General features: G+C 38.0%; 2 protein-coding genes across 2 annotated transcripts; one reads left to right on the top strand and one right to left on the bottom strand.

Moving 5' to 3' along the window:
- Nucleotides 1-1,738: 1,738 nt before the first annotated feature.
- Nucleotides 1,739-7,105, top strand: tdo2a (tryptophan 2,3-dioxygenase a). The gene is made up of 12 exons (XM_026182559.1): nt 1,739-1,841; nt 1,985-2,090; nt 2,178-2,268; nt 2,683-2,753; nt 3,207-3,334; nt 3,430-3,616; nt 3,953-4,060; nt 4,182-4,293; nt 4,485-4,542; nt 5,072-5,151; nt 5,437-5,527; nt 5,819-7,105. The coding sequence occupies exons 1-12, from the start codon at nt 1,807-1,809 to the stop codon at nt 5,970-5,972; spliced, it is 1,221 nt and encodes a 406-aa protein (XP_026038344.1). The 5' UTR covers nt 1,739-1,806; the 3' UTR covers nt 5,973-7,105.
- A 200-nt stretch (nt 7,106-7,305) lies between these two features.
- ctso (cathepsin O) lies at nt 7,306-18,127 on the bottom strand. Its single transcript, XM_026182519.1, is given in 9 exon segments — nt 7,306-7,340; nt 7,469-7,561; nt 8,420-8,583; nt 11,387-11,508; nt 12,650-12,817; nt 15,337-15,461; nt 15,632-15,737; nt 17,818-18,045; nt 18,047-18,127. Coding segments are annotated over 9 exon segments (1,107 nt in total). The 5' UTR covers nt 18,113-18,127.
- Nucleotides 18,128-18,544: the final 417 nt, after the last annotated feature.

Here is an 18,544-nt window from a genome sequence, read left to right as displayed (position 1 = left end):
TGTCATAATACATGTCGTATTTGTGAGACTTGCAAATGTACCGTAATAGGTCTCGTGTCTTCACAAACATCTCATCCACTGTAGCCGTTTCTCCACCAGCATCCCATTCATCCCAACTAAATGAGAACAAGAACAAAGGATTTTTGGGGTTCTTGCTGCTCTTCTTGCTCAGCGTGAAGCCTTATAATGCTAGGCTTGTACCATGTCCCAATTCAGAAATAGCTGCTTGTTATCATTCCTCTGATCTTCTGAGAACTGTTGCGCACGCTGATGGGACTACTTGGTAAGAGTGTTGGAAAAAAAAAAAAACAGAGAGAGCTAATGATCTCAGGGACGATTTAGAGAGAGTGGACTGTGGATTCTTAGTTTCACGCGGATGAAACGGAGTTCACTGTTGTTCAAAAGCACTGTGTGTGTGTTGTGATGTGGCTCGGGTAGTGGGGAGCAACAGAACTATTTTTACACAGACCATGTGGATTGTGAGAACAACAAATATTTCCCATGTGCATGGCAGCTATTACAGTGTGACATGAATGACATTTTCAGCTTCCAACAAGCAGTGGACAAAAACACTCCGTCTCTTCAAGGTATGTATATTGCTGAACCTCATTTATAAGAAGAAATACTTAGAAAAGTACTTAAAGGAGTACTATAAGGAAACATCATGTGCACTCAGTAACTTTAAAACCACGCATTTCCAATCTCCACCAACATAAATCGAATATTAACCAAACTGCAAATGTTTACAGCTGAGTTCAATGACATACAAACGGTCATCAGGGATTTCTCGTGACTTCCACACTAATACAGAAGGTCCTGAAAAATCTAATATAAAAACACTTGCTATAACACCATAGTAAACAAATTATTTCACAACAAGAAAAAACAATCTTATGATACAAAAAAAAAAAAAAATACAACGGAGACTATATATATACACTTTACATTCTCTGTCTGTGATGCAGCATTGTGAGTGTGTTTTAAGCAGTTGGGTAAAGCAACTTCTGAACTACCTGTTTTTCTTTTTTTTTGCTGGGTTCAAATAATCCAATAAAAATGAACTGTATGAACCAGTGCTAAAAGCTGGGGGGGGGGGGGGGGGAACTGTAACTTTAATATTTCTAAGATAGAGAAATTGTTTTAAGGACCTTGTTGAAATGAGATTTCCATTTTTAAATTAAAGCAAAATCACTCCTATGTTTTTAATCAGTGGCTAAACCTGTTACAGCTAAAACCACCAAATACTAAAAGCAGTATTTCTCTTCCTTCTTTGGGCTGCATCTACAGAGTCCCCGTAACATTTCAGAAGCAAAAACAGATGAAGCCCATATTTGTCTTCGCAGCAAGGACAGGTGTTGTCTATCTTATCTTTATAAGTTCAGTTTTTTCATAGAGTATAAACAGAGTATCCCTGAGTGTAAACACTGAAGCCCAGTGACTAAGACAGCCACGTCTAAATCAAAACCCTCAAGCAATGCATTGCAAATTCAAAACCTTATAATGTGGAGGTCATTTGATATTCCTGATAGCTTCGTAAATGCAGAAAAATAATATGCCCATATTTTACTATTTTTGGTCTGCGTGACCCTTCTTTTAGCAGGTCAAACAAAGTCCAGACGTCAGTCCTGAGTAAAGATAAACAGCAGCTCCAAGGGAAAAATAGAGGCGGGCCGGATGGTAACTGTATACTTGTGACTGATTGGACAAGATAAGTCTTTAAAAACTCGGATTGTGTTGAAATCTCTTTTAGTAAATATTAGTCAATGAACAAGGATACATCTTTGCTGCCACCGATTTGAATAAGTCATGAGTGGATGTCCGTACTTTGAGAAGAAGCATTTGTGCGTTCATATTTTTAATCACACTTACACTCTTGGATTTTTATCCCCTTTTTTCACATACATTAAATAGAAAAATGTTACCTACATTTCTAATCTTGTTGATGGGAAAACAAGTAACCAGAGGTGTTCTCTTTGTACTCCAGGTTATTCAAAAATAAACCTCCCAAAACTGAAGAAGATGAGGATGACTCCCAGGCAGGGGTCAACAAGGCCAGTAGAGGAGGAATTATCTATGGAGACTACCTGCAGGTACAAATCTATATTTGTACTGAAATTTGCATTTGTTGTTCAATCAAAGTTTTTATATCAATTGATTTCTCTCTTTCCAACCCTCAGCTCGACAAAATACTCACAGCTCAGGTTCTGCAAAGTGAACTAAAAGCCGATAAGATCCATGATGAGCACCTCTTCATTGTCACCCATCAAGGTAAGTTGAGCTTCATTTTGTTTGAAATTATTTTTTTCTCATTTTCTCAAGAAAGCAAAATTGAATCCAGTCATGAACTTTACTTAAATGTTGATTTGATTGTAAATCATTCACCTTGTTTACAGACAGTTAGAGACAGGTGAAAAATGAAAATCAATTTTAAATTAAAGGGAGACTCTTTCACCCCTATAGTGAAGGATATGGAGGTTTTTGGTTGCATCCACTTAGTGTGAGAAGCCGCTGCACACTAATAGAAATAGTTCAACCTTTTTTTCCTTCATTTCTCTCTTTCTCCACCAGTGAATAGAAAAATGTAAAAGCCTTGACTGCTTACTGACCTTTGTCCTTACCTCAAAATAAAATACTTATATATATTTATGACGCTTAAAGATCTTTTTTTTATTATTATTTTAGCCTATGAACTTTGGTTCAAACAGATTTTGTTTGAACTGGACTCTGTGCGAGAGATCTTCATCAGCGGTCATGTAAGTTATATTTCTGCAATTGTAAATTCATAATTAAAACAGAGAAAAATGAAATGTATCTTGCACTGCTGCTACTATTTTTAGATGCACACTGCAAATGTTAAAGATTGAGTGCTAATAAGAAAAATGAAGTCAATAAGATGAAGGATTTAAAATGCATTTTAAAGAAAACCATCAGTGGAGAACACCGTCACAATCACTCAGTGCCTCTGTTTAAAAAATTACATTCACTAGTCATACTAAAGTTTGTGATCAGGTATTTACAGACTAATAGCAGAACAGCAGTTGTAATTTAATATCTTGCTTAGGTAGAAATATACATTATATGTTATACTTGTAAAAAATATTGTTGGAAATACAAAAAGAACTAGTTATTTAATTAGACTGTTTCCTGACCTGCAAGCTTAAATATGATCAGCAATAATTCCCCTAACATTTGCTCTTCCTCTGAAGGTCCGAGACGAACGTAACATGCTCAAAGTCAACACTCGCATCCACAGGGTTGTGATGATCTTCAGACTGTTGGTTGACCAGTTTGCAGTTTTGGAAACAATGACAGCCTTGGACTTTTTTGACTTTAGGTAAACTCCTCTCCAAAAAGCAATATAACATGCACTCCTCCACAACGTTGCACTCTGGCTTAACTGTGTACATGCATGCTTATTTGTGTATACAGGGAATACCTGTCTCCGGCCTCTGGCTTCCAAAGCCTCCAGTTTCGGCTCTTGGAGAACAAAATTGGAGTTCCAGACAACCTGAGGGTTCCATACAACAGACGCCATTACAGGGACAACTTTAAAGGTCATGACAGTGAGATGCTGCTCTCCACTGAGCAGGAACCAACACTTTTAAAGTTAGTTGAGGTATGTTTTACAGCCACATACATGTGGAAGGGCTACCATTTTTGATTTAGTTAGTAAGTAATGAAAACACATGAATTTGTTGTTCTTTGTCCTGTTGGAGGACTGGTGGGCAATTAATTTTGCCAAGGTGCCACATGACAAACTGGGACTTTTGTAAAGGGCCAAACCAATAAACTGAACCCATTTCTGCTCAATATTAATTTTGTCTCTCTATAAGCTCCATGGTGTAGCCCTCTACGACAGTCCCAATTTCTCATGTGACCCTTTGGCGAAATTAATTGCTCACCCCTGTGCTAGAGCATACATGTGAGTATAAACCCTGGGCTGTTCTTTCAGGAGTGGCTGGAGAGAACTCCTGGATTGGAGGTGGATGGCTTCAATTTCTGGCAAAGGCTGGAAATCAATATACTTGATGGGTTAAATCAGGAGAAGGAGAAAATTGAGGTAAGAGATGGCTCCAGCTTTCAGAACAAACTTTTTTTCTTTTTCTTTTTTTGCTGTCCCTGGAGTACACCGATGACTGACAGAGACGGCTGTTTTTTTCCTCCCATATTTTCTTTTAAAGAAAATGCCTGATTCTGAAGAGAAAGAGGAACTGATGGCAGAGATGGTCAAACAGAGGGAGCTTTTCACATCTCTGTTTGACGAAAAGCGCCACGATCACCTTGTCAGCAAGGGTAAGTGTTTAATCAGATGCCATAATCACCGAGGCTTTATCATGTTTATTTACAGCCTCTATTTAACACAAAGTGAAGCTTATCTTGTGCAAGGTGTGGACTTTAAAATTGAAACTCTAGTTTACAAAAGGATGTAAACACCAACATTTCTTGTTACCTTGAAAATAAAAAATTTCCCTTTCGTTAACAAGGTGAGAGGAGACTCTCTTACAAGGCTCTGCAAGGTGCTCTGATGATATACTTCTACAGGTATGTTTAGTTTGTTTTAGAAGGTTTCCTCACCTTTAATGGTCTAGTGGTGACACTGTATGTTATATTTGCTTCCTATTCATAGTTTTAAGTTGTTAACACCTGGAGGCTGCAAACAGCTTCAGTGGAAAGTCTTGCACAAGAACGCCTCAGTGCTAGTCCCTGAGGCAAGGGTACTCATTTGTTCTTCCCACATAAATTTTCCATATCACAGGCCCCTTTGTGAAACCTGCCTGAAAATGTAAGCTTTATTAAAAGGTGTGGTAACCAGCTTTTTTTTTCTTTCAAATGGTTGCGGTAAGGACACATTGTCACTTGAGATTTACTGAGTCTATGCAAAAGTCAACAGAGGTAACTGAAGTTAGTGGAAGGTGATAACAGATGCAAAATTTAATACGGTAACTTACTGGTGGTAGTGAACAGGTGATAGTTGTGCTCATGTTATAGCTGATATGTAGAGAAAATAGTTGTTGTTTTTTACATTATAATCTGTGAAACATAAAATCTTCTTCTTTTTTTTACCTTTAAGGGAGGAGCCAAGGTTCCAGGTTCCCTTCCAGCTGCTCACATCCCTCATGGATATCGACACCCTCATGACGAAATGGAGATGTAAGTACCGAGGCATCACCATTGCTTGCTACGTGTAAACAGAGTAAGAAAGTTTGAGGGGAAAGGAAAGTATATTTGTTTTCTACAGTGTGTTGTTTTTGTCCAAGGGCAGAACTGGACTAACAAAGAAGCCTACAAAGTTACTAAACTTTAAAGTTAGATTTGAACCCAAGAGGCAGAAGAACCTTATAACATCCTCCATGCCCGCTGATCAATACAACCTATCGCCAATGGACAAAATAACAATGGCTATTCCTGGATGTTTTCTCCCCTACTTTTTTGTAGACAATCATGTGTGCATGGTTCACCGGATGATTGGCAGCAAAGCTGGCACAGGGGGGTCGTCTGGCTACCACTATCTTAGATCAACTGTCAGGTATTGTATGATGTAAAATAATGTTATGATTAGACATTTATTTTCACACAGCAAGTATCCGAAACACTTCAGAGTTAATTTAGATAAAGACAGCACAGTGCTACTCTGCTTATCTTAATTAATTGTCATGTAGCAGCTCCTTCTGTAATGCACAGTGACAATATATTTAAAGTTCAAAGAAACAACACAAGAGTAAAATAAAATGTGAACCGCAGTTTATTTTTTGCTTCTCAGAAGACGAAATTCAGCACATACTAAATAAATCATTCTATATTTGATCTTTTTAATTAGTGACCGATACAAAGTTTTTGTGGACCTTTTCAACCTGGCAACATTCCTGGTGCCTCGCCACTGGGTACCCAAGCTGAATCCCAACATTCACACTTTTTTGTACACGGCTGAGTGCTGCGACAGCTCCTACTGCAGCAGTGACGACTCGGATTAGAGTGCATCTCACTCGTCTGTCCAGGCTTTTTCACTTAAACAGATCTCCCAGCAGCGGATTATTTAGTTCAATGAGAGGTGAAAATCAGGTCAAAGAAATACATTTTGTTGATGTTCATGAGAAACAATGCATGGCATCTTGTCAGTGTACCTTTAAAGAACTCATACACTGAAATATGAAGTGTATGTGTTTTCATGAATGGAGGCAATTCAACATATGGCCAGTTTTATCAAACACTATATATTATTAAGAAGGATTTCAAATCTAGGTGAGATGAAATTCGAGGTCATGTGGTATTTTAATTTGACATTAGGTGAACTGGATGTTGGCGTGAAGAATAACGCAGACGGGTTGATTTGAAGGCGTGATGTCCTTACATCACACATAAATGCACAAAAACAGTAAACGTAACAAAATAACTACGTTTGTACATATTAATGCTTAGCAAACAAGAGAAAATCAAGATAAATTATGCTGCAGGCTTATGATGCAATGTCTGACAGATAATAAATCAAATATTTAAACAGCCAAATTAAGACTATTTTACTTTAATCTTGACAGTGAGCCACAAAGTACTGCAGATGGCTCCTTGATAAGAGGTGCTCAGATGTTTCCTCAATAAATTTATGTAAATTGGCTGAGATTGACCTGAAAGCAAACAGATCAGTGAGAGCAGTGATCAAACTGTGAGTGCAAGGACAACGCTGGTGGCGATGATGAGTTTTTACAAAAATGGATCATCTTTCATCTCAGCACAGTGATGGTGTCATGGAGGGAGCCATTTCAGACTACTCAGATGTGTCTTGAGTGCATAAAGGTGTACAGCAAATGATGAACCAATGAACCAAACACATCAACGTCTAAAACAAAACCATTTGCACAGAATAAATATGAACCATAAAATTGTACATAATGTTGTTGTTGTTTTTGTAAAGTTTTAAATTAATTTTGTCATGTATTTATGCACTCATTAATGAAATATCTTTATAGCCAAATGTATGACTCATAACCTATGACATATATCTGTATGTATTTAATAAGATGTGTTTTATATGATGGAACAATTCATGTTATTGTATTTTTGCAGTGATGTGTTTTATTGTTCTATTAAAATTCAACACTTGCCAACAGTATGAAGTATTTTATTTGGTACTTTATTAATAAAGTATTTTATAAAAGTATTTTATTTTATTTTAAAGTGGTACTCGAAAGCAAACAGATGAATGATTTGAATTTTGGCACTGGTACACACACACACACACACACACACACACACACACACACACGCGCACACACACACACACACACACACACACACACACACACACACACGTCAAAGAAAAACAGCTGCCACTGAATCTGCAATGCCTGCAAAAAGAAAAAGAAAATAGAGAAATACTGTTATTCCCCAAGGAGATTCTGGACACTTCAGTGCACCCATCTTAAGCTGAAAGATCATATAAACATAAAATGTCAAGATCAAAGGTCAAACTCACCACAAACGTTACCACCTATTTTTATATAAACATAGCCCTCATTTCCCCATCTTGTTCCCCAGGAGTTCTGCACAATCCAGTACGGAATGTCCCCTGAAAGACAACATGCATTTAAGACTGAATTATTTACTAGGTAAAGAAGATCTACTTGTGTTTAGTATGTGTGCTGCACCCACATTAGACTGTTGCATAATCACTCCAATGCTTGCGTAATACCTAGAAAACAGAAGTGTTTGAAATAATTGATGTTAATAAATGTAAAGTATTTTTGTCTAAACTATGCCCATAAATCAAGTATGAGATAGCTGCTACCACACAGCTGTAACCAAACTAGTGTTTAGCCTCTAATATTCATAAGTGTCCACTTTCTGGATCCCAAAAGAAGTAGATAAACATCGAACTAAACAGAACATCTGGTACATCACGTCAACATGAGTACACAAATTGTTAATGATTACAATTTCAGCTAACCTTTGATCACTGTATGCTAAGAGAACAGGGCATTAGGGTACAAGGTGAAATAGCAAAATACTTAATGATACACTGTAAATAAGGCAATTTTAAAAAGAAAACTCATACTCTGCTTTAATCTCGTAAATTACTTGCAACTAGACAAGCAGGAGTTGTAAAAGAGTTGAGATGAAATAAGGAACTTTGGTTCTTAGGACCTTGAGAAATTAAAACATTTTAATTTTATTTAGTCTTCAGATCTGACATGTAAAACTTTTTCCTCCTGCTGGCTCATATTTCTCTTGAAAGAAAAAATGTATTTTTAAGGATTCGAAATAAGCTAAAAACTCTGATCAAATGCAGGTTTAAACTACTTTCACAGTGGATTACAAACCTCTAAAAATCGAAAATTGTGTTAGCTCAAATAAATTATAAAGTCATATTTTTTAAACTATTCAAAATACTTTGTCTCACTTAAATGTGACATGTGGTAGTATTTACCGGTAGTGTCATAGCCGACAATCAGAATAGCATGGGTGGACCATTGGCTGGAGCAGTGGTATTGGATGATGCCTCCCAGGTAATCTTGCCAGCTTACAGCATCCACAATAGCAACCAAAGGGCCATATTGTACTAGCTGACCCATCATTGCCTTCTCTTGACCACTGGGAAAAAAAAAAAAAAAAAAAAAACACAGCACAACGTGTTCTTATAATTACGTTACTACTCTAATGTAAAGTCAGGCAGTTAAATGTTGTACAAGAATATTTAACTAATCAACTTCAATTATCAGTACATCAGTTTTGTTTGATTTTTACTAAATGTGGTGCATTTTCTCCTGTCAGTTTGTTGCTCAAAAACTGGCCTCTTCAGTTACACTCTCTGTCCTTCCACAAGATGATTCCCGCTGGGGTTATGTCACGCTGTACTCTGCCAGCCTTACTACATATGGTGCTCGAAGCCCCTGTTTGTGCCAAATCTATACCGAAGAAAGTCAGAATAAAGTCATTTGGGTTTATGGTGAGGTTGTGTTAAAACTTTATGGTGTTTTGCAGCAGTAAAAATCTGGTTTAACCATGAGATTAGCCGTCTCTGTGACCTCCCCAAGTCTCCACCCTGCAGAAACATCCAATTCCAGCAGCTTGATAAACTCCGTGACCTAACGTTGAGACCCCTCAGAAGACACAAACAGGTCTAAGGAAAATGTTTAGACTGGATCAGTGAATTGTGGATGAGAGAACATGAGGAATTTAAGTAACATTGTGTTGATATGCAATAAATCTCAATATCAGCGCTTCACTTTCAAGTTCTGTTTAGGAAGGCAAAGTGGCTTTATTTACATGGCACACTTCAAACAGAGGGAAGTTAAACTGCTTTACACGGACAAAGGGAAGCATCAAAACTGTCATTCAAAAACAGTGAGCCACAATAAACTATAAATATAAGAGCACGGAATGACAGGTAAGTATGCAAAAGGAAATAAAATGTATCCAAAGAAAATAAAATATGAACATAACAGTCCGCTATGAATAAATCTACATTGCAGTTATGCCATTAGAAGCTGACCTGAAAACAACAACTATAAAACACAGAAACCAATCCATCACAAACAAGGGAGAACAAGTGAGTTTTTGGGTTAAATCTGAAAGTGGCTAGATTGGCGTGCATGATATATCATCAGGAAGGAAGTTGTTTCCATCTGTATGCAGCACACTAGCAGAAGGCAGCCTAACCTAGTTTGATTCTAAGTGATTTATAAACCAGCAACAGAACTTGAAAGTGTCCGATTTAAGAATATCACCTTAAATTCTAACCTCTTGTTACAATTCTGGCAGCAGCGACTGAGAGGCCCGAGGCTGTCTGACAGGCTTTGGTGAAAACAAGAAATATTTATGATATAGAAATGAAGTATCACTGAGTTTCTGCAAACCTTTGTGAATTCCAAACCTTGGTAGTCAGTATACAGAGTGAGAATCTCCTGGCTATGGCATTCATCATGTATTTAACTTTTGTCAGGTAGCAGCTGGGGTGGCTGACTGTTTTACTTTTGACTCGTTAACACAAATTTCAACTCCACTAAAAAAGATGAATGTGAAAAAGATGTTTGTTGTTGTTTGTTTTTTAAAGCACTTCATGGAGTGTGCATGTAGTTGAAATAATCAGTTGAGTTTATGAACTTCTCTGATAAATGCCTCCATATTAAAGTAGAATGAACAACATGTTGGTAAAATCCCATTACAAAAATGCTGATTGTTTTATTTGTTTCCAAAATGGATTTGGTCCATGTGTACATTTTTCATAGCTGGGTGTCCAACCCGATTACTGAGTTTAGAAAAGCAGTATATTTTTGAATCGCTCTTGAGTTAAAGAAGCAAAATCAACCACATTCAGAGTCTGAGGTCTAGTTGCTATTTCTCCCTGTAGTCTTTTACTTCCATTACTACTTTAAGTCCTTAAACTGCTGTGTGAAGATAAGAGGTTATCTAGGCCATCTCACAGAGATCCAGGGTCCTGCAGCAGCAGTACAAATCTATTCTCAAGTTTAACTCTCCTTTCTCCAGCTTCCCATAGCTGTATCCTACAAAGCACAGGTTGATGAGGCACTCTGCCTCCATGGTATTGAAGGCCAGTTGATGGTACTGCAGATCTCAGCTCACTTGTCCCCCCATTTCCCTGACAAGTGATTTGTAGTTCTTTTACTTTGCACCAAGAGAGTTGCTACTACTTGCAGAATTATTGCCAGGCAGACAGTACTCCTGTTTCTTACTAGTCGTGGTTGTGATAATTTGCTGTGTTTTAGCACAGTAAATTATCACTACCAAGACTCTTTTCCAGTATATGGAGTCTATGATAAATGAGGTTTGTACCATTCAAGGTCATGGTTGCATACTGACACTGTAATAAAAATATTAGAAGAAACATGGCAGCCCTCCATGTTTTTAACAAATTCATTCATGTTTGGCAGAAAAACATCACGAAAACAACAGTTTCAACAATTAAACAATTAAAATGTATACTATTGTTTAAAAGATTGCACATAAATAAATAATAATAAACAATAAACATCATCTTAGGTTACTTGGATGCTCAGTTAAATCTGCTCTAACAGTGGGTTCAGAGCCTAGCTATGAAAGTATTATACTGAGAAGGCAAAATAACAATAACAACAGAAGGCATTACATATGCACGAAGCAAAGTCCCTGTTCTGTTCAATTTTAAGTAAAAACAATCAGATTCACCTTTGGGCCAAAAGAACTGACCCGGAGTTAAGAACCTCTGTGCTAGTGAGTTATCGATGTCTGTGTTGACAGAGTAAACACTGTGATTGCACAGAACCAATCCCACGCCCATTTCTCCGTCCTTGGTACTTTATGAAACCCACATTAAAGTTGCATGTTATTCTCCTTAAATTTATGAAGTTAATATTTTATTCCTTGTAGAAAACTTGATAAAAAAATAAAGTCTCACCTGAAGTCATGTGTTGTAAAGTTCTTTACGGCAACACCGCCATGTGACTGGGAGAAAAAATGGCAGATATCTGTTTTGGCCTTATAGGGATACTCAGACTGACTCACCAACTTCATTCTGGTCTGCAAAGCAAATAATGAACATTAGTACACAGCATTTCTGTTTTATTTCATTTTTCTTAATGTGTATGTCTAAACAATGTTACACAGATTTTATAGATGCTAAAGTTTTAAATCGTGTGATTCTACAGTGATGTGCAAAGGTTTTAAGCCACCCACTCATTTCCTTAAATTTTGCTAGGAAAATTGGGAAGCAGGTGCAGCAATTTACTGAAACATGCAAAGATATATGGGAATATAGTATATATATGCTCTGTCAAGGTGACCCCTTGACAGAGGCTCTCTGGAGGCCAGCCCATTGACTGATAGTGTTTTGACAAGATCCCCAACACCAGTGGCTGAAATGCAGCCCCAAACCACGACAGAGCCTCCACCATGTTTTACTAATCACTGTGGTACCTCTCCTCACTTCCTCCAAACCAAATATGTCACATCTGAATTCATCACTCCACCTGTTGCCACAGATTTTCAGTCCAGTTCTTGTTTAAGCTGACATACTTCAGTCTTTTCTCACCATCTCACTCTCTTCCTTTCTTAAAAATGGCTTCTTGACAGCCACCTATCCACTGAGAACATTTCCCATGAGGCTTCAGTGAACAGCAGAAGGATCATCTGAAGTGCAGGTGCATCTCTCAGGTCCTCTGTCAGCTTTTTGCTCGATTTTTACCCATTTTTTAAGGACATGACTTTCAGATAATGTTCATTTGCTGTAGATAGATTTTTTAAGGACTGTCATTTCTTCTTTTGTACTCCATATGTCCAGTTTACTCACTTTTTTGGTTTTTGGCTAAATTTTCTTTAGAAATCACCTTGGTGCAAAAATATATTGTATGCCTGTAAAACTTATCATTGGCATTTTTCATATATTCAACTAAACAGGAAACAGGAACAAAGTATTGTTGAGATACTGTTCAAGACACTTACAAAATATTAGAAAGTTTGGCACCTTGAAAGCAAAGAACAGAAAAATGAGAGGTGGCCTCGGACTTTTAGACAGTACCATATTTTCAATTTCTCCTGTGGCCTTAGTGATACAGAAATGTTAATTGCAACCTTGGTCATTTCAGGTATTATAAGCTAAGATTCTGGAAGCATCTTTTATAAGACCTAAAAATCTGTTAACGTTGTGTGACTATCAGCATACCTGTTTTAACCAGTTCAGAGCCCGAGTTGTGGAGCCTCCATTACAGCCTGCGTTTTGGTAGGAGCAGTCAACAACCTGCTGCACACTGAGCTGCTCCAGCTGTGAGCCTCCTATGGCATGGACAGACTGTATGGCACCAACCACACTAAAAGCCCAACAGCTCCCACACTGTGAAGGTAAAATTACAGAAATGAGACAAAAGAGAAAAGAAAAAATCTCGCAAGCATTATTTAGATCCAGCTCCTGACCTAGAATCTATTCACACTGTACCATCCTAAGGAGCTATTTCTTATTTATTTCTGGAAATGAACTACCTATGCATATCTGTCTATATAATCCTACTATAATAATCATCTAAAAAGCCCTCTGCCAGTGTTATAAGACTGACACAAGATTTTAGACGGTTTAATCAAGTATCTTCAGTTTCTAAATGCTCTTCGCGGTACGTGATAATGTGACTGTGACCGATTGTTTTCTGCTGCCATCTGCTGACAGAAAAACCACAGGTATGCACACGCTTCAGAAAAATGTGAATATCTGCTTCAGTTAAAGGTCTTAATTTAAGGTTTTATGTCTATGGCTTATTTATTGTATTCAGACTGCAAAATAATTTCTCATATTTCATATCTGATATAGATTAAAAAATGCTTTCCTGAAACCAGTATTGCTTTTTTTGCTGGTACATACACTAGTTCATCATGTGAGGGATTCTTCTGTGTGTTTTGTTTTTTTGCTTAATATTTGCACAAGCAAATATTATTCTCCAAACGGCATCCTAATATTGCATGCTCAGTTCACTTACTTGGCATAAATGTATTCCCATAGATGTAATGAAAAACTGAGCTCTCTGTTAAAATCCAATTTTTGCTGCTCAATATGGTTTCACGGCTTAAAATCAATGCTGAAAGCAAAATCAGTCAATATTGCCTGGTCTCAACATAAGTATGTGCTGAGTATACACAATATTAGGGCTATCTGCTTTTAAAGTGATCAAATGTTCTCAAGACACAAACATGGAATCAAGAAAGGTAAAAAAAAAATGGATCAAGAAGCATTAACAAGATGTGAGTGGTTTGATATATCGGGTCTGTGTGCATCCTACAGCAGTTTATATTCTGTCTCACCATCTATGTACTATAAAAACTCAGCAGGTCCACAGGCAGAGCTAGAGAAAAAAAAATCTGACCGGTAAAACCGCAGCAGAGGAGAGTGGTAGGTGAGAGTGGTCATTTAGTGCATCTCCCTGGAGTGCGAAACTTTACCTGAATAGAGCAAAGTAAAATATATGATCATGATGGCGTTCAGCTGAACCGGTTATGTCTCTCCCTTAGGACAACAGTTTTACAGCAATATCATCATCCCCTATGGCAAATTGACTGAGTAAAGAGATAAAGGACAAAAAGAGCAAAAAGTGTATCTTCAGCAGGGACAAGCAACAACTCCGTCTCACTAACCCTCTCCCTTCTGTACCCCCAGGTCCATTCTGCTCCCTGAGCAACAGCTCCAGAGGTTTAGCTTGTCATTGCTCCTTTGCTCTTCCACTACCATTACCGAGGTCGCCTTTGAGTCAAATATGCCTTTTCCTCTCTGGTACTTCATATTAAATGCTTCATATTTGAAGAGCGTTCCCAATGTACTCATCTGGGAAAAAAAGTCTCTTTCCACTCACCTTAATTCTCACTTTGAGACATGTGACAACAAGAATGTTAGACTTTTTTTTAAATGAAAAAAAATGTCTGCATAAATTCTTAAATATTCTATATTTCAAAGCTACCACATTTCAGCTTGGATGATTAGGCATTCGAGATTACTAAAAAGAGTTTCAAGTTTTGATTGTCCAGAACACGGGAAAGAGTTTGGTGCCGAGAGAAGGCAAAAGAGTTTCTGGGTCTTGTTTACATACGCTTTCTCTATAGATGAAAAATAATTTTTAACTTGAATCTGTTGATGAAGGGATACACTGGGTTCAGTGACAACGATTTTCAGAGTCCTCTCTGAGCCCATGCAATGATCTTCAGTACAAAATCTCAGTTGTCCCTCACATAGATGTATATGATGAAATCCCTACATTCTTTTTCTGTTAAGAAATGTTATTCTTACACTTACAATACCAGCCACACATTCTCATGTCAACATTTGATGCGTTTTGTCTTCTCTGTGTTATTTTCAATTAGATGCTTTTAAATTCAATTCAATTCGATTTTATTTATATAGCATCAAATCACAACAACAGTTGCCTCAAGGTGCTTATGATCAACTAAAACCACTTAAAATTGCTTTTATTTTACAATTTTCACATCTTTTTTCACTTTGGTGGGGAGAAAAATAATAAATTACAATAAAAAATGTTTAAAAAGTGTTAAATGTATATTCACCCTTAAAACTGAAGCACTGAAGTCTCTTGCACAGGGCATCATAAATTTTCACCTACTTAAAAGTGAAAAGCAAAGAATCACCTGACAAGTGTCTACATCATAATTTTGACTGTGTTACTGGTGAAGACTTGCATTCATTATCAAAGCCTGTGTAGTATTTGGTATTCTGTACCTGTTTGTTGATTGATTGCTTTATTCATAAATAATGAAAAGGCATGACTTTATATGTCCAATTATGTCTCTGCATCTAAAGCATCTCCAGCTAACCTCCCACATGTACAGTATACCTACAGTATCATGTGTAAAACTTACTGCTTGCTGGTCCTGGACTGGTGCCACGGCTGCCTTGTCCCTCCAGTCAAATTTGTCTGGGAGCTCCTTTACACTCAGTCCAGAGAAGAGAGGAGCTCTCTCATAGACTGCTCCCAGGTACAGATCTGTGGATAAAAGATACAGTTCAAAGTCATTCTTTTTTTATACAAACACAAGTGTAAACTATGATTCTGCAGACTCAGCCTAGTTTAACAAAAGGCAGGACAGAAATATAAATTAATAAAATGTCCAAAGGATTCACTAAACATACCTCTATGTCAAAATATCAACCTACCTCTGAATTCCTCCTGTGAAAGGTCAGAGAATTGGTTGATACCATACTTGGCAGACTGTGTTTCTGTGGAAAATGAGTTCAGATAGGTGTGCCGTATTGTAGCTCTCTGCAATTACACAAATGAAACGGTACAATGATATTAAATGAGAGGGGGGGAAAGGAAAGAAAAACATAACAGTAAACTCTGGTCTTTAAAATAAGTTGTTCATGTAGATATTCAATACTTTTGATAGAAAGGGAAATTAAAATAATCTACATTTATGTATTTGAAACCTCTCAAAACTTTTCTTATCCAACTCTGACTAAGAAAACACACAATTGTTAATATAAAAGCCAAAAAAAACTCTAAGCATGTTATGCTGACAGATGTTAAAACATATTAAGCAGCTTATAAAAGATACCATCCATTAATACCATCCGGCCCTGTATGCTTCAGGAAAAACTGAACAGGATGGAGGTGGACCCCTGCCTGGTGGCTTGGATCTCTGACTACCTCACCGACAGACCACAGTACGTCAGGCTGAAGGACATCACGTCTGACACAGTGGTCAGCAGCACAGGAGCACCACAGGGAACTGTGCTGTCCCCTCTTCTCTTCACCCTGTACACCTCTGACTTCTGCTACAACTCTGAATTATGCCATATTCAGAAGTTTGCAGATGACACAGCCATCATGGGGTGTATCTGGGATGATCAGGAAGAGGAGTACAGAAGTCTGGTGAGGAACTTTGTCGCATGGAGTCACACAAACCACCTGCAACTCAACACCTCAAAGACTAAGGAACTGGTTGTGGACTTCGGGAGGTCCAGAGAAGGTCCACTGCCGGTTCAGATAGAGGGGGAGGAGGTGGAGGTGGTCAACAAGTACAAGTACCTCGGGCTGTGGGTGGACAATAAACTGGACTGGTCATGCAACACAGAGCACCTGTATAAAAAAGCCCAAAGCCGACTGTACTTCCTCAGGAGGCTGAGGTCTTTTAACATCTGCAGGAAGCTCCTGAGGATGTTTTACCAGTCGGTGGTTGCTGGAGTACTTTTCTATGCTGTGGTGTGCTGGGGGAGCAGCACAGCAAAGAAGGACTCATCCAGGCTGGAGAAACTGATCAGGAGGGCTAGCTCTGTGGTCGGCATGAAGCTGGACACTCTGGTGACAGTGGCAGAGAAAAGGACATTAAAGAAACTGCTGGACATTATGGACAATGCTGGGCATCCTCTGCACACGGCCATAAACAATCAGAAGAGTCTGTTCAGTGACAGGTTGCTTCTCCCCAAGACAAGAACTAACAGACTTAAAAACTCCTTTGTCCCACACGCCATCAAACTGTTTAACTCCTCTCTGGAGGGGAGAGGGAGGGGAAACAGGAGGACAAAGGAGGGGGGAACAACTAAGCTGTAGTGCCTCTTCACCTCACTGTACAATACCTTGTGCAATACTTTTTGTAAATAGTCAACAGTGCAATAGACTCAATACTTGAAATGTGCAATTCACTTGTATTTTTATTTTTTATTCCTATTTATTCTATTTATCCCCTTTGTATATTTTATTTATATTTGTCTCTGTATTTATATGTGTGTGTGTGTGTGTGTGTGTGTGTGTGTGTGTGTGTGTGTGTGTGTGTGTGTGTATATAACAATTCTGTAACTGTAACTTCGGTCGTTGCTGTGCTTTTTTTGGAAGTCGAATTTCCCAGAGGAACCCACCCGAGGGATTAATAAAGTTCTATCTTATCTCTTATCTTATCTTATATCAATATACACAGCATAAAACTGTGGCGACCAGTTGGGAAATAAGGAAGCAGGTAAGAGTGAAAGACTAAATTAAATGTTCTTGATCGCACAGCTGCTTTTATTTCATACGACTTCAGCTATTAAGCTGCAACTTTATGTTCACCTCCCTCATGTTACTCGGAACACCAGTGTTAACTATTGTTCCAATGTTGTAGTACAATTTTCACTTAATCTCAGTTTATGCCAGTATTTGTATGCTTTTTATATTTATATCTATATTTAATGTAACATCCACCAAAATTTCCAAAATTATTTTCGGTATTTCCTTCTTCTACGTGAGTGGGCGTGGTCTAACAAGAAGTACTCCCCCAGTTTGTTTTCAGTTTTCTGTCTGAGCACTTCACACTTGCTAAGTGTGGCACTTGAGAATTCTTCTACGCCTCCCTCACTTTACATACCTGAAAACTGAGATGACGGCGACTAAATTCCTCGCTGCTTACTTCATACGTGCGGTGAAACTGCTTTTTGTATGCCCCGAAATCAGCGGCAGAGCCGTTTAACTGAGTCCCAATTTCACTTGAGTTCACATTTTGGCAAAACACAGGAGAGACAATTAATCCGAGAGCGACCACAGCGGGTATGAACACCTGACAAGCCCTCATTTGACGAACAAATGTCAGCTGAGAAAACATCCACACGGGGAAGCACAAGCGTTTTGATGTTCGCGGAAAAGGGTGAAGATTTGTCGCGCATGCGTTGTAATCAAGAGGCGTTCCCTTGGAAACGAAAGAAAGTTTACTACGACGAGCGCTGGTTGATAAAAAAATTTGCATGCAAAAAATGTAAACTATTTAAAACGCACATAAAGTATTTTAGGTGTGTGTGTGTGTGTGTGTGTGTGTGTGTGTGTGTGTGTGTGTGTGTGCTGAAATGAAGTTTAATTATTCACATCAGTTTTATCTAGATTCAAATGATCGTTTATTCAACTGACTGCAAGACAATTAAACACATGTTCAGCCAAACTAAACCAGAATTTAAGCCCCTATATTTAGTTCAACTCATGCAAAAAGACATTTTAATGAAAAATATGAATTAAATGCTGCCATGACTTACATTTTTTGGGGAAATTACATCACCTCTGCAATTAAAACAAGTTTGTAAGTTTGAAATTTATATAACTTGAGC

This window comes from Astatotilapia calliptera, chromosome 2 (genome assembly GCF_900246225.1).
Source record: "Astatotilapia calliptera chromosome 2, fAstCal1.2, whole genome shotgun sequence".
NCBI lineage: Eukaryota > Metazoa > Chordata > Actinopteri > Cichliformes > Cichlidae > Astatotilapia > Astatotilapia calliptera.
This window is presented reverse-complemented; position numbering and strand designations above follow the sequence as displayed.